The 17366-nt window shown below is 36.1% G+C and overlaps 1 protein-coding gene across 1 annotated transcript; it reads left to right on the forward strand.

The window, feature by feature from the left end:
* Nucleotides 1-7047: 7047 nt before the first annotated feature.
* LOC109059965 (natterin-3-like) lies at nucleotides 7048-14363 on the forward strand. The gene is made up of 2 exons (XM_019077135.2): nucleotides 7048-7199; nucleotides 13212-14363. The coding sequence occupies exon 2, from the start codon at nucleotides 13212-13214 to the stop codon at nucleotides 14256-14258; it is 1047 nt and encodes a 348-aa protein (XP_018932680.1). The 5' UTR covers nucleotides 7048-7199; the 3' UTR covers nucleotides 14259-14363.
* Nucleotides 14364-17366: the final 3003 nt, after the last annotated feature.

Consider the following 17366-nt stretch of genomic DNA (forward strand, 5'->3'; position numbering starts at 1 on the left):
TTTGAAAGGTAATGTAGTATAAAAACTGCCTGGCTTTGAAAAAAAAATACTGTAAAAATCACTTTCAGGCAGAATTTTTGAGGTACATAAGCACCTATTTTAGAGATACAACAAGCAGGTATGCAAAAAAAAAAGTCTATTGTTTGTGTGGAGGGCAGGTGAAGGTGAATGCTCTTATCCTTTTATCTGAAAAAAACCTACACAAAACCCAATCGGAAACCGGATCTGTCACTCTGCCACCCACCACTCATCTCAACCGCATCTTCTGGGGAGCTTACCAACTTATCAAAACAAAGAAACAGAAATTCTTTCAACAAAACAAGTCATTTGTACTATAGTTGGGTGTATAAGTTGGATTTTCAGATGTTTTGTGTCTCCAGCAGGTTCCAAACTCTAAACAAAAATCAATGTTAAAGCAAGAAAAATGAGGGGAAAACAACTCTGCTTCAGAAGCAATATCCTGTATCAGTAATTAAACTAAAATAGAAAGTATGAGTACCTCAGTTGCGTTTTCACGCTTGTTTGAGAGTATAATGTGTCCATCATGCTTTTGTCACTATACACATTCTGAACATTTGACCTTAGTTTGTTTATAGTAACAGCATTGCCTTTCTAAAAGATGTTGAGTGTTATTCTCTGTCTTGCCTTGCATGCAAAACTAAGTTAAAACTACATAACACACTTGTTTAAGCTGACAAAACGTTTTTACAGAACTCACAGACTCTCTTGGAACAAACTCAAAATGACTAACTAACATATTTTTTAAGCAAACTCCCACAGTACACTGGTCAAAATCTCTCGCCCTAACTGCTGATTATGACGACATCCCGTCCAAGGGGGTGGGGGGTTATCAATAAGGTCTCTATGTTCTCAGGGTGCTGGTGTTCTTGTAAGAGTGTGCAGGCCTCCCCCACCACCTGATACGATACAGTACAACCGAATCCAGTCATACTGAATATAAAGCACCACCAATCACAGTCTAGAATGTTTTCAGCACTGGGTCAAAGCAAAAATGCTTTTAATTTCGGAATGAAATGTGACCTGGGCATGTTTTGTGTGTGTGTGTGTGTGTGTGTGTGTGTGTGTGTGTGTGTGTGTGTCATAGGTGTTCAGGGGGAAATGTTGAACTGATAAGCTCATTTGCCACACCTTACATTATCACCAGACCTTGCGCTACGAGTAACAGGTGGCCTTTGAGCAAGTCAGGCTATTTAGTTAGCATGTGCAAACATCAACTTAGTCCTCGATCAGTTGCATATACAGTACAAATAAAATGTATTGACCTCCTTTGGTTTTAGCACACACTATTGTGTTACAGCACAAAATCATGTATTTGACTAAGAACTGTTCACATTTTTGAACACAAAGCCCTCTATAATGTCAAAGAATAAAATACAGATATTACGAAATCAATTACAGTTAAACTAGAGTGCATAACTGAACACATAATGCGCCTTCTGTTGTCTGTTTCACCAAAACGCCCATGAGCAAATCCAGCCATAGTGTAAGAAATAGTTTTCCTGAATGACAGACAAATGATAGATAGACAGGTATACAGAACATAAAATAGAATGAACAATAGAAAGAACGATATATATATATATATATATATGTATATATATATATATATATATGTATATATATATATATATATATATATATATATATATATATATATATATATATATATATATATATATATATATATATATATATATATATTAGGGCTGTCAAATGATTAATCACGATTAATCACATCCAAAATAAAAGTTTTGTTTACATAATATATGTGTGTATACTGTGTATATTTATTATGTATATATAAATACACACACACATGCATGTATATATTTAAGAAGAATATGTTATGTTTATATATTAAATATATTTATATATAATATAAAATATAAGAATATAAATATATAAATGTATATACATGTAAATATTTTCTAAATATATAATTTATGTGTGTGTATTTATATATACATAATAAATATACCCTGTACACATACATATATTATGTAAACAAAACTTTTATTTTGGATGTGATTAATCGTGATTAATCATTTGACAGCCCTAATATATATATATATATATATATATATATATATATATACAGTAAGCTTCTGTAACTCCTTTAGGGTTTCCATGGCCTCTCAACTGTTTCCATTATGGATCTTCCTGTCTGGCTACTTATTTTTGGAGTTCAGCCAGTTTCAGCTCCAAGTCATATTACAGATTTGAATGGAATGTTTCGAGGTCTTCATAGTGAACTGAAGCATTTCACTGGAAATGTTCACAATGTATCCAACATCATAATAAAACTGGAACAGGCTAATCATGTAATTATATGACTTAACAGTGAGAGAAATTAAGGTGTCAAAGCATAATTAAGTAATTAAGAGGTGTTCATAGTGTTTATAGGCACGGGAGATTCTATTTAGGGCTTGCAGTATATGAAAAATTACTTAAATATATTAGGAGAAAAATCAGTTACTAATATAACATTAACCTGAAAAAAAGTTAATTTCTAAGGTATCAGCCGGAAACATGTGTGGTAAACCATACAACCCATTCAGTCAGGGAAGTTTAGCTTTGACTAACACTAACACCACCACCTTGTGTTCAAAAAGAAACATTGCACAATAAATACAAAGAACACACTGCCTTCTGTTTCTCCATTTCCAGTAAACAACCATCATCTTAGCAATGCTTTAGCAACTGGATCCATTTGCATGTTATCAGTTAGTAGCTAATTTGCAATAAGGTTTCTTTTTTGGCAAACCCAACTCCTTTTTTCCCTGAAAAATTCATAAAAGCAAACACATTTTGGTGAAAGTACTGTAATAGCAGTGAGTTTTATTCAGATTAGTATGTAGAAATGTCTTGCAGGAACACTATATAACTTAAAGAAATTAAGAAACACCCTCAGCATATATTAACTGATGAATTCATTCTTGGACAATGTTCAGTGAGATCTACACTCCATATCCGAGACTGCGTAGCTCCAGCTTCAGTTTAGTTGTCTCTTATTTAAGTTGTTGTATTTCTTATTTTAGTTTTATCATTTCCAATGTCAATACTTCATACTTGTTTGTCCAGTATATTCTTCATAGTAATGTGGCTTGGAGGGTCTTTCCATGTATTCCATGCCTTTCCACTTGCCACAACTTACCTTTACTCTGTGCTGTTTGGCTCTGGCTTATGATTGACTAATGTTATCAAGAGAGAGGAGAATGTTACCTGACAACTTTCTCTGATATCATGGTCCAAGCCTTGTGTTTTTAAATTATTTGCATTGTAATTACTACTTATAAAATAGTAAATTACTATTATCTATCTATACATATATACACACACTACATTTGTGACTGATAAAATTGTCAAGAAATACTGGCAATTGTGAGATATGAAAATCCAATTCTGAGAAATAAAGTCATACAGAGTTTATATAGACTCTTTTTTTTACTTTAAGTGCATCATCAGATAAGAAATGCATTTTTCTCCTTTTATAATATTAGTTAAATGATGCATAAATAATTTAACAAAAACATTTTAATTGCCATTTTTGTTATATTGTCTTAGCGGAGTAAATGGTGTATAATTATAAAATTTAATTAGTTAAAATATTTACATTATCACATGAGAAGGATCACTCTGGTTCATTCCATCATTTTCATCAGTGCCGTCATTACATATCCCATGAAGGTGATTTGGGTAAAGAAATCTCACTCACCACAGCCATCTTCATCCGCACCATTCAGACAACTTGTGTTTGTCTCCACAGCTGAACTGTTCCAGTTTGCAGTGATTGTCTGAAATTAAGACTAAAACAAACTGAGAATCAGTAATATATATAGTTTATGTGCCGGGCACACTGAACCAGGGAGCGGACATGCTGTCCTGGGGCAGTGTCTACAGGAGAACGGAGAGGCCATCACTAAAAGATTCAGATGATCTGGGAGATCTTCAGGAGGGCAGAGGTCCTTACAAGTATATCCTTACAAGTACAATTTTAGTTGGGTTATTTGTGTCCCCTTCAATAATTCCTCTTGAGAAATTTTATGTTTATTGTCCCCCTCAATTGTTAGATGAAATTTATGCCCCTGTCTATGCCCTCAAATGGTCTGTATTTTCTGATTAGTGTACAGTCCGGAATGAAGATCCATCCTTATGTGACATATCATCCATTTTAACCTTTTTACAAGAGCTGCTGGATAAGGGGCGCACCCTGTCCACACTTAAAGTATATGTGGCAGCTATAGCGGTAAATCACACCCTCAGGGCTGGCCAGACAGTAGGCAAAATCAACCTGGGGTGCGTTTCCCAAAACCATAGTTGCTAACTAAGTTAGCAAACTAAAACATTCAAATTCAAATTCCCAACCAAAAAAAAACTAAGTTGCTAACAGGTTAGCAACTATGGTTTTGGGAAACGCACCCCAGGTCGTTAAGTGAGTGGAGCTCGGAGATCGAATCTGCCTCTTCCTCATACTGTTCTGACTTGGGACTTGTCCACAGTCCTCAGGGCCACTCAAGGCCCTCCATTTGAGCCACTTCAGTCGGCAGGCCTATGGCCCCTGTCGATTAAGATTAGTGTTGGTCAAGTGAGTAGGTGACCTGCAAGCACTTTAAATAAGACCTTCCTGTCTTGAGTTTGGGTCTAACGACTGCAAAGTCATCCTCAAACCAAGACATGGCTATGTACCCAAGGTTCTCTCCACTCTGTTTGGAGCACAGGTTATCACCCTTTTAGCTTTTCCTAACTGGGAGAATGAGCAGGGTCCTAATTTACTCTGAGTGGTCCAGGCCCTCAGAGTTAATGTGGAGAGCTCTAGCCAGTGTTGTCAATCAGAGCAGCTATTTGTGTGCTTTGGAGGCTGCTCTAAAGGGCTGCCAATTACAAAGCAGAGATAAATCCCACTGGATAGTTGATGCTATAGCCCTGGCTTACACCTCAGTGGGCCAGTAGCGGTTTTTGGGACGGGATGAACCGGGGAGCCGCCTGGTGCAACACTTTTACATAGTACATGGGGGGGCGGCATGAGCGGTTTTCTATTCTTATTGATCATTTCACTGTGCGGGGAATTGGCAAATTGGCACCCCTCCTTGCTGAGAAGATGCCGTGCACAGAAGCTGTGTGAGAAGGGGAAAGGGGAGTGGGACCTGGCGCGGGGAACAGTTCACCTCTGGGTCTCTCCCAAATGGAACGGACAAGGTCCACTGTATAGACCAATACTCTAATTGAATTAATGGGCTAAAGTCAGTCCAACCTCGACTTTCTTCCAAATAACACACATTTCATTCATAATATTATAAATACAGGCCTATAGTTCCTACACATTTTTGTTTTTCTGAATTATGTGAAATGGCTAATAATAATAGGTAATACAAAACGATTATGTGGTCACCAAGGTGACTTGGTTTAGTCTTGACTTCTGGTCGTGAGTGACAGTGTTGGGGGGGGTGGATGGGGAATCTGTTGATTGTCGAGTGCCAAATAAACCAAGAGATGGACAGGAAAAGGTCAAAGCCATCAGGTGCCCAATTTAGAAAAAAAAGAAAAGAAGAAGAGGAGAAATGAGCAAAAGATAAAGGTATGCAACTTTGTTCTCTCTGTATGATAACCACATTACCCATATCATTAATAAACTTATAAAACAAAATGGTGGGTATAACTCTTAAGTTTTTAAGCCTTTTTGCTATGATGCTTGCTATGCTTATACAACAATAATTTGGTTTTAACTCAACAAACACAAGATCTAATTTCACCATTATATTGTGCTTTGCAAAAAACTGTTACAAGTTCAGTCATTATTTATTTCCATCAGTTGGGTTAACGTTGGGCCCTGTAATTAGCCAACAAAATTTTCAAATCTGTGTAATTATAATTTAAATCGGAGTACTTTTCAAATTGTATTTTATAAACCAACATCTCAGACGTTATGTCAAAACGATATGGGGTTTCAAATCAAACAATGACTTTCTGTTACAGAACAGGGCATTGATTTCATACATGTCCACTGTAGAGGACATCAGGACTTTAATCATGTTTATCAGGCATTTTGGGAGACACAAAAAGTGAATATGGAAATAAATTATACATCAATATTCCTATTAGATATTATTATTAAAATGTTGCCAATTGTTACTCCAATTATTACACTTATTATTTCATTAAATGTTGCTCCAAGAACACATTAATATGCAAATTAGATACCGTGTATAGATACATTGCATGGGAATATTAATTTATGGCCATTTAACCCACATATTGCATAAAGTAAAATGGTGTATCAATTCATTCCATTATATCTTTCATAACATAGATGAGATTCACCTTTATACAAATTGTGGTTAAAAAAAAAATCCTGAAACCCAAAAACTTATTGGTGATTGAAAAAAAACTCCAATTGTTTTTGCCTATACATATAATTTCATGTCATTTTATGTTTTAAACAACTGAGTTCTAGTGTCCACTACAGAGGACACAGCATAACATATATAAAATATCATTTTATTTTATTTTATTTTAAGGGGGTCGCACCCAGGGTGTAATTCAATGTAGAACTGCCACTGCAGTGGGCTCACAGTGGCGTATATAGTGGAAAGGGCTATTGTTGCTAAAGACAACGGTCTTGTGGCCTGGGTCTCACTGAGTTAAGGCCTGTTATGCCCTTATTAGCTTATGATTCCTTAGGACCCTCACTACAGGTGCTTTGGGGCTGGGTTAACAGAGAAGTTTTCATTCTGTGCTTTTATATATACATATATAGCATATACCGCTATTAGACTCATTCACCTTAGCATTACACAACGTGAGAGTCCATTTCGAAAGGGAACACCAACATTACCTTGATTCCCAGAGATAACAGGAATGAGCACTGCATACACAGGCTATAGGCTATAAAGTTAATGGCTCAGACAATATCGATTTATCATATTACACAATCTGTTGCAGTTAATGCTAAACATTAGAACTTCGTTAAAAAAAATGGGATTTGAGGAGCTTGCATGCTTACAGTTCCATTGGTTTGCACGCTGTTTCAAGGACACGCCCACAAGTATTATAAATAACCTTAAATACCAGTGGAACAGAACATTTCAGGACCTGAATCTATTGTAGAGCCTGCTGAAGAGAGGACATCAGGTGTTCTGAGGCTGAGCAACAACCGCAGTTTTCCATAGACGCTTATTTACGTGAGTTACTGGAAAAAAGCGTGATTTGCTGTATTTTACTAGGTGACTATGTCAGGTTATGTTTGAAGGTATAAATTTATAGTATTTGATAGGCCTATCATATATTGTGTGGATTGTTAATTATGTTAATTGCCAACATTCTGAAATGATAATATTATTTAGTGCATTAATATTGTTATTCTTAAGAGACAAAGTATGTATGTATGTATCTATATCTTTTAAACTATCAAACAAAAACTACTGCAAATTTAAATAGAACTAGACAGAGCTGCACAATTCTGGATAAATTGAGAATATTTTTTTTTTTTTTCAGATAGATACCATGATAGGGCAACATAATAAAATAACTAAATAAACAACTAAATAAAACAGCATGTAATTTACAAGAGATATTGACAAAGTTATAATAAATTTAAAAATGCTTCTTTAATTTGAATTAATGTTGCATACAGCTCATCGCTGATGCTGTGGATACACCTTTATTCATCTATTCTTGATATTATGTACCATAATATCCATTATTGAATTGGCCCCGCCCTCCCTCTCTGGTCAATCAATAAATGCATTATTTAAAGCGCCAAGTTACTTTCAAAAGTTGATTTTCTATTTATTGATCACTCCCATGAACACTGTTTTTATCTGAAGTGCAGATGAACACCCTTATCTGGACTAGTAGTACAGTATTGATCATTTTCCACATTCTTCTTTGGTAGCTCATTTGAAGGTATCTTGAGTAAAATGGCTTTATATTTAACAAAACAAATACAAAAGACCTGAACCGGTAGCGATGTAATCTGTTTGACAGAATATGTAAGTTAAGTTGCGCATGACCCCCACTTATTCACGGTTAGTCTGTTGAACGCTGCGTGTGCAGGAGTGCAAGTGAGAAGTTACAGGCTGCAGTTCCCTTAACGGCCACCGGTGTCGCAAGGAATTTTACTGAATTTTACATAAAGCTTCTTATGGAGGTTCTAAGCGGCCATGCATTATTTATTTTTTTTCCTTCTTGTTTTTTCGTTATGACGACTTAATTTTCTCGTGATCTCGACATAACCAAAGTTGTTTTCTCGTTATGGCGACTTAATCTTCTCGTGATCTCGACATAACCAAAGTTGTTTTCTCGTTATAACGACTTAATCTTCTCGTGATCTCGACATAACCAAAGTTGTTTTCTCGTTATGGCGACTTATGGCTCTTAATCTTCTCATGATCTCGACATAACCAAAGTTGTTTTCTCTCGTTATGGCGACTTAATCTTCTCGTGATCTCGACATAACCAAAGTTGTTTTCTCGTTATGGCGACTTAATCTTCTCGTGATCTCGACATAACCAAAGTTGTTTTTCCTCGTTATAACGACTTAATCTTCTCGTGATCTCGACATAACCAAAGTTGTTTTCTCGTTATAACGACTTAATCTTCTCGTGATCTCGACATAACCAAAGTTGTTTTCTCGTTATGGCGACTTAATCTTCTCATGATCTCGACATAACCAAAGTTGTTTTCTCGTTATAACGACTTAATCTTCTCGTGATCTCGACATAACCAAAGTTGTTTTCTCGTTATGGCGACTTAATCTTCTCATGATCTCGACATAACCAAAGTTGTTTTCTCGTTCGTTATAACGACTTAATCTTCTCGTGATCTCAACATAACCAAAGTTGTCTTCTCGTTATAACGACTTAATCTTCTCATGATCTCGACATGACCAAAGTTGTTTTCTCGTTATGGCGACTTAATCTTCTCATGATCTCGACATAACCAAAGTTGTTTTCTCGTTATGGCGACTTAATCTTCTCGTGATCTCGACATAACCAAAGTTGTTTTCTCGTTATGGCGACTTAATCTTCTCATGATCTCGACATAACCAAAGTTGTTTTCTCGTTATGGCGACTTAATCTTCTCATGATCTCGACATAACCAAAGTTGTTTTCTCGTTATGGCGACTTAATCTTCTCGTGATCTCGACATAACCAAAGTTGTTTTCTCGTTATGGCGACTTAATCTTCTCGTGATCTCGACATAACCAAAGTTGTTTTTTCTCGTTATGGCGTCTTAATCTTCTCGTGATCTCGACATAACCAAAGTTGTTTTCTCGTTATAACGACTTAATCTTCTCGTGATCTCGACATAACCAAAGTTGTTTTCCCCTCGTTATAACGACTTAATCTTCTCATGATCTCGACATAACCAAAGTTGTTTTCTCGTTATGGCGACTTAATCTTCTCATGATCTCGACATAACCAAAGTTGTTTTTCTCGTTATGGCGACTTAATCTTCTCATGATCTCGACATAACCAAAGTTGTTTTCTCGTTATGGCGACTTAATCTTCTCATGATCTCGACATAACCAAAGTTGTTTTCTCGTTATGGCGACTTAATCTTCTCGTGATCTCGACATAACCAAAGTTGTTTTCTCGTTATGCATCTTAATCTTCTCGTGATCTCGACATAACCAAAGTTGTTTTCTCGTTATGGCGACTTAATCTTCTCGTGATCTCGACATAACCAAAGTTGTTTTCCTCGTTATGGCGACTTAATCTTCTCGTGATCTCGACATAACCAAAGTTGTTTTTCTCATTATAACGACTTAATCTTCTCATGATCTCGACATAACCAAAGTTGTTTTCTCATTATAACGACGACTTAATCTTCTCATGATCTCGACATAACCAAAGTTGTTTTCTCGGTTATGGCGACTTAATCTTCTCGTGATCTCGACATAACCAAAGTTGTTTTTTTCTCGTTATGGCGACTTAATCTTCTCGTGATCTCGACATAACCAAAGTTGTTTTCTCGTTATAACGACTTAATCTTCTCATGATCTCGACATAACCAAAGTTGTTTTCTCGTTATGGCGACTTAATCTTCTCGTGATCTCGACATAACCAAAGTTGTTTTCTCGTTATGGCGACTTAATCTTATGATCTCGACATAACCAAAGTTGTTTTCTCGTTATGGCGACTTAATCTTCTCGTGATCTCGACATAACCAAAGTTGTTTTCTCGTTATGGCGACTTAATCTTCTCGTGATCTCGACATAACCAAAGTTGTTTTCTCGTTATGGCGACTTAATCTTCTCGTGATCTCGACATAACCAAAGTTGTTTTTCTCGTTATGGCGACTTAATCTTCTCGTGATCTCGACATAACCAAAGTTGTTTTCTCGTTATGGCGACTTAATCTTCTCGTGATCTCGACATAACCAAAGTTGTTTTCTCGTTATGACGACTTAATCTTCTCATGATCTCGACATAACCAAAGTTGTTTTCTCGTTATAACGACTTAATCTTCTCGTGATCTCGACATAACCAAAGTTGCTTTTCTCGTTATGGCGACTTAATCTTCTCGTGATCTCGACATAACCAAAGTTGTTTTCTCGTTATGGCGACTTAATCTTCTCGTGATCTCGACATAACCAAAGTTGTTTTCTCGTTATGGCGACTTAATCTTCTCATGATCTCGACATAACCAAAGTTGTTTTCTCGTTATGGCGACTTAATCTTCTCGTGATCTCGACATAACCAAAGTTGTTTTCTCGTTATGGCGACTTAATCTTCTCGTGATCTCGACATAACCAAAGTTGTTTTCTCGTTATGGCGACTTAATCTTCTCGTGATCTCGACATAACCAAAGTTGTTTTCTCGTTATGGCGACTTAATCTTCTCATGATCTCGACATAACCAAAGTTGTTTTCTCGTTATAACGACTTAATTTTTTCTTGTGATCTCGACATAACAAAAGTTGTTTTCTCGTTATGGCGACTTAATCTTCTCGTGATCTCGACATAACCAAAGTTGTTTTCTCGTTATGGCGACTTAATCTTCTCGTGATCTCGACATAACCAAAGTTTTTTTCTCGTTATGCATCTTAATCTTCTCGTGATCTCGACATAACCAAAGTTGTTTTCTCATTATAACGACTTAATCTTCTCATGATCTCGACATAACCAAAGTTGTTTTCTCATTATAACGACTTAATCTTCTCATGATCTCGACATAACCAAAGTTGTTTTCTCGTTATGGCGACTTAATCTTCTCGTGATCTCGACATAACCAAAGTTGTTTTCTCGTTATAACGACTTAATCTTCTCGTGATCTCGACATAACCAAAGTTGTTTTCTCGTTATAACGACTTAATCTTCTCGTGATCTCGACATAACCAAAGTTGTTTTCTCGTTATAACGACTTAATCTTCTCGTGATCTCGACATAACCAAAGTTGTTTTCTCGTTATGGCGACTTAATCTTCTCGTGATCTCGACATAACCAAAGTTGTTTTCTCATTATAACGACTTAATCTTCTCATGATCTCGACATAACCAAAGTTGTTTTCTCGTTATGGCGACTTAATCTTCTCGTGATCTCGACATAACCAAAGTTGTTTTTCTCGTTATAACGACTTAATCTTCTCGTGATCTCGACATAACCAAAGTTGTTTTCTCGTTATGGCGACTTAATCTTCTCGTGATCTCGACATAACCAAAGTTGTTTTCCTCGTTATGGCGACTTAATCTTCTCGTGATCTCGACATAACCAAAGTTGTTTTTCCCCCTCGTTATAACGACTTAATCTTCTCGTGATCTCGACATAACCAAAGTTGTTTTCTCGTTATGGCGACTTAATCTTCTCGTGATCTCGACATAACCAAAGTTGTTTTCTCGTTATGGCGACTTAATCTTCTCGTGATCTCGACATAACCAAAGTTGTTTTCTCTTTATGGCGACTTAATCTTCTCGTGATCTCGACATAACCAAAGTTGTTTTCTCGTTATGACGACTTAATCTTCTCGTGATCTCGACATAACCAAAGTTGTTTTCTCGTTATAACGACTTAATCTTCTCATGATCTCGACATAACCAAAGTTGTTTTCTCATTATAACGACTTAATTTTTTCTTGTGATCTCAACATAACAAAAGTTGTTTTCTCGTTATAACGACTTAATCTTCTCGTGATCTCGACATAACCAAAGTTGTTTTCTCATTATAACGACTTAATTTTTTCTTGTGATCTCTACATAACAAAAGTTGTTTTCTCGTTATAACGACTTAATTTTCTCGTGAACTCGACATGACAGTTTTTTTTAACAATGATTGTTTGATCTAGCTGTTGCTATAGTAACGAACTTAACTTTGACAGGCATCTGATGGACAACCAGGCGCTCTTACTGTAGCCTTTATTTCAGCAAATTTTGCGTCACCTATGTAATAACTACCTCAAAGAAGCACAAATAAAGATATAGGTGCAAACAGAATACAGTGACGTCAACCTTGGTTTTGATAAGCAGTTTTTTTATGACAGAACGCGATGGTGAAACTCATGCATCTAGCAAGAACTTAATACACAAAATAGTCATATTGATTCAAGCATTTAACATTTATGAATTAATTAAATGTCAATAATGGACAAATACTGCACAAATTATAGAGATCATGAGGAAGGTCCTATTCTATCCCGCGTTCAGTAAAGTGGATATACAGTACACAACACCCCATCAGTTATATTCAGGTCTATAGTTCTACCTGTTGGCACAGTTTTGTAACTTCTTAGAGGACAACTTTGTAACGAGAAAACAACTTTGGTTATGTCGAGATAACGAGAAGATTAAGTCATTATAACGAGAAAACAACTTTCTTTATGTCGAGATAACGAGAAAATTAAGTCGTTATAACGAGAAAACAACTTTCGTTATGTCGAGATAACGAGAAAATTAAGTCGTTATAACGAGAAAACAAGAAGGAAAAAAATGATAATGCATGGCCGCTTAGAACATCCGTAGCTTCTTCAATAATATAGCTAATAACTTTATACTTATGTTTGTGTTTAACTTTATATATAATAACTTTTTTTTTTACCACAATCAATATTTGTTACATTTGTTACAGTATTTATTAGTCTTTGATCACTGATAATTCATGTTAACTAATGTAGTTAATTAAGGGTAACGTAGTACCGAATAAAAAATATATATATATTGTAAGGTGTCACTGAAGTATGTGATATTTCATACTTGTAGATGCCGTGGCAGAAGACGATGATGGATTTCAGCTTGGTGATCATCTTTGCTCTGCTGCAGATAGCTGAGGTCCAGACCCAGACCTACTTGGAATGGACAGAAGTGAATCCACCACAACTGCCTAAGGACGCTGTTCCCATCCTTGACAAGAAATCAAAGCAAACTTTTTATCTTGCTAGACTGGAAGACTGTACACCTTGCTTCTATGACAGTGCTAAAAAATCATGTTGGGTTACAACATTTCATGGAGAATTTAATACAGGACACGCTGTGCAGAATAGAAAAATTTCATTTCTAGTAAATAAGGATAACTTCGAAATTTTTGAGTGGAAGAAATCTTCATTTGGAGAGATTCCACCTTTACCAGTGGAGACTTGTAATGGTTACTTTATTGCTAGAAATGACTTTGGGTTAGGCTATATAACCGATAACAGTTTAATGACGATTGGTGCTACAAAACAAGGCACCACAGAAAATGAGGTTCTCACCCTAAACTATGACATTAAAGGGCAGCATTTAACTATTACTGAGTATCAAATTGGAAAGGCCAAGGCATCAGAAAACATGGCAGTACTGAAACATTTCACAGCCTCCAACAAGAACTGTGACCCAGCCAAACAACAGGTGAAGTTTGACCAAGGCATCGACAAAACAGTTTCTTTCCTAAAGACCCGTACGCATACGTTTGGAGGGATAGGAGAGACATCCGTCACTGGTAAGGTTCCACTTATAGCAAGTATAGGAGGAAAGCTCAGCTTGAAATACGACTATAGCCGCCTCAATTCTAAGACGACATCCACAGTTGAGAAAAGCTTGCACTCAGTGAGTATGGAGGTGCAGGTTCCCGCCAACCATGCTTGCAGCATTGTTATTAATAGCAATACCTTTACAGCTGATGTCCCGTTCACTGGCCAGCTCACTAGAGTATACAACAACGGTGAAGCACGCAGAACCTTGGTCGATGGCATCTACAGTCATCAGGAAGTGGCAGAAATACAAGCGCTTGTCAATCCCTGTACTCCACTTGTAGATAAAAAGAGATGCTAGTCAGTTTCTGTAATAGAAAATGAATGATGTGTTGACAAGTATATGTTCAACAGAATGTCATGGCATGCTCCACAAGTAACACCATTAAATTGACTTTAAACTGGCTACCAGTTCATTCCTTTGTCTGTTTTATTAATTCAGTCATTTATTAATGATCATTTTTAAAAGACCTTCCCATCGCTGTTCTTCATGCTGAATTTTTTTTGAAATTACTGTCAGTGACATTAACTGTCCTTTGTCTTCTAAACACTTGCGCTGTTGCTACTGCTTCTATGAGAGTTAAACAGTAAGAAAGTCATTAAGCATACATGAGTCTTAGAGAAATCATGGAAACTTGGTAAAAACATTTACCTTCCAGTAATTATTTCAAAAGTACCTAAAGTGCCCTATTATGTTTTTGTTTTTGTTTTTTTTAGATATTACAATTCATGCCGTGTTCATGCTTTTGGTGAATGTAAAAGGTTGCAAATTAATGGAATTATTGTCTCCCAAAAGAAAGAACCGATACTGAACTACCAGAAACGAGTCATCAGAAATTCCACTCTCACTTTTTGCACGAACCTAGGTTTGGAACAAATTTGCATAATGCCCACATAACAACTTCATTGGTTGCCCTTGAATAGCATCTACTTTGCCCCGCCCTCAAATGCTGTAGTTGTAGTTCAGACTGGTAGGGTTGGTTCGTTTTGTCGAAATGTTAAGAAGATGCTGTTTTTTGGACTGAAAAAAAAAAAAAGTGACGTGACATACAGCCAAGTATGGTGACCCCATACTCAGAATTCGTGCTCTGCATTTAACCCATCCAAAGTGCACACACACAGCAGTGAACACACACACACACCGCGAACAAACACCCGGAGCAACGGGCAGCCATTTATGCTGCGGCACCCGGGGAGCAGTTGGGGGTTCGGTGCCTTGCTCAAGGGCACCTCAGTCGTGGTATTGCCGGCCCGAGACTCAAATCCATTAGGCCACGACTTCCTCTGTAGAATTCACTTTGGCATGCACTTTCAAAGAATGAGGACTAGCACTGGACTCGAGACCCGTCACTCGTCACCTTCAGCTAATGCTGCTGCATCCGTCAAGTTTTCGGTACCAGCCATGGTGCTCTCACACCTGATAATGAGATTTTAATGATGCTTATTGTTCATTAAATAGTAGTCTACCTTAATTTGATATGTATCCTGACACAAAATAGGCCTACATATTTATCAGTTGCCAGACATGACTCAATGTATTGTTGTTAAAATGAGAAGACAATTAAAATGAGACATTTTTTTCTCTCTTATTTATTATAAAATATAGCATGACATTTCTTTAACCTCTATAGGACTAATTGTGAATTTACAGCGTAAAAAATAATTGACTTTATATTTGATATATATATTTAGGAGTAAAATCATTTTCCAAAATATGTTTTCTTCATCTGACCTTTGAACTTTTTTTAGGGATCTTAGGGATCACTATCTGAAAAGAATTGAAAAGATTTTTAAAAAAACATTACATTTTTTTCTTTTGCTGCTATATTTGATTTGGAACTTGCGCGTGAAAATGTCTAAAACTTGACACAAATTTGGATGCAATTTCACTGCCAGAAAACCATGTCTTAGTGTTTCAAAAGCATTAAAACAACTTTAACATTGTGTTTCATCTTGGAATTTCAAATCAATCATCGTAGCACAAGTGAAAGTCAACAAAACTCCTTTTTCAGTGTACCCCACAGATCCCACACGTAAGGAGATGTTGACTTGTGCAGTCATCATTGGAGCATCGCTGTCTGTCAGTATAGTAAAGCCAATAGACATGGGCAGCTTTCCTGACCTCTGGTTGTTGTATGGATCACATCTTTCAAACTGGCATACAATAATGTACCCAAATGCCTGACTTCCACAACAACCTATTCTTCATCACTGCACTCACCCTCATTGCGTCTATCCTCCTTTCTATCCTCCTTGTACTTGTTTTATTGCTACAACCTGATGTACTGATGCACTCATATCACTATCATCAATACTTTCTGAAATAAGTACAGATTTGCCCCTCCATCTGCCAAAAATCATACAGCATTCTTTTTAGGTTATATTTTTTGTAATATAGTAAAATAACATTCCCAGAACATTGCAGGGTGATTATTTTTAAAATAACTTAAAAATACTTATAGAGAAAGTTCCCTAATGGTTATTTTTAGTAATTCTTTTTTTTTTTTTTTTTTTTTTGCAACCATAAAATCTGTTAGTGGAGGAGCCACTCAAATATTAATTTGTATAAATATTTATGCTCTAAGTTAGGTAGCTCAGGTTGTCTTTCTTATGTGCGCTAAAGGAGGACTGGTAGCTACTAATAATTTTCTATTTGCTGGAGTGCATGCTGGTGAATGGAAGGAGTTTGTTATTTATATGATTTGTTATAGAGTTTAAATGAATTTGATTTATGGATGGTATTAATTTCTTTTATTTTGGTCAAAATGAGATGTGAAGTTATTTAAGTCTTGTAGTCAAGTTATATGAATGTATTTGTGTGTGGGTGACCCTTGGTCCTCTGTTAATGGCACAGTCTCGGTAATATCAGGGTTGGGTTTGGTTTGTTGGGGATCCCAACTGTTAACATCAAAGCCCTGGAACTCCATATTTTCTTTTCTTTATTTGTGTAGTTTTTTTTCCTTCATGTATGGCCAAGTGTATGTTTTTTTTTTTTTTTTTTTTAATGGGAAAATTATAAAGAACTGAATGTTTGCAAATCATGCGTCCTGTGTTTATTGGATGAATCTTGCAAGGCTAAAAGCAACCTTCTGTAAGTGTAATCTATTAACAACACATTATATCTTTTTAGTCAAGTAGCATATGGATGTCATGTCATAATATATTTTAATATGACTGAAATTGTATTTAACCTGATAACAATTTAATAGAAACTTGGTAAGTTACTAATTATAATGCTTACATTTACTCAGTTATTCAAACAACAGCTACAGAAAAAGAGTGAACAACTATACCATGAAATATCTCGGTTCTCAAATATGTGTGAGTAAATGCATTTTGCACCTTTATAGATTATGTTAGTTGAGCTAAATGGCAAAGTGGCATAATAGTCTAATCTATTAACTTTGCA

Source organism: Cyprinus carpio, chromosome A3 (assembly GCF_018340385.1).
Source record: "Cyprinus carpio isolate SPL01 chromosome A3, ASM1834038v1, whole genome shotgun sequence".
In the NCBI taxonomy this organism is placed as follows: Eukaryota; Metazoa; Chordata; class Actinopteri; order Cypriniformes; family Cyprinidae; genus Cyprinus; species Cyprinus carpio.

Coding starts and splice junctions, on each gene's coding strand:
- LOC109059965 (XM_019077135.2), top strand. CDS start 13,212: ATGCCGTGGCAGAAGACGATGATGGATTTCAGCTTGGTGATCATCTTT.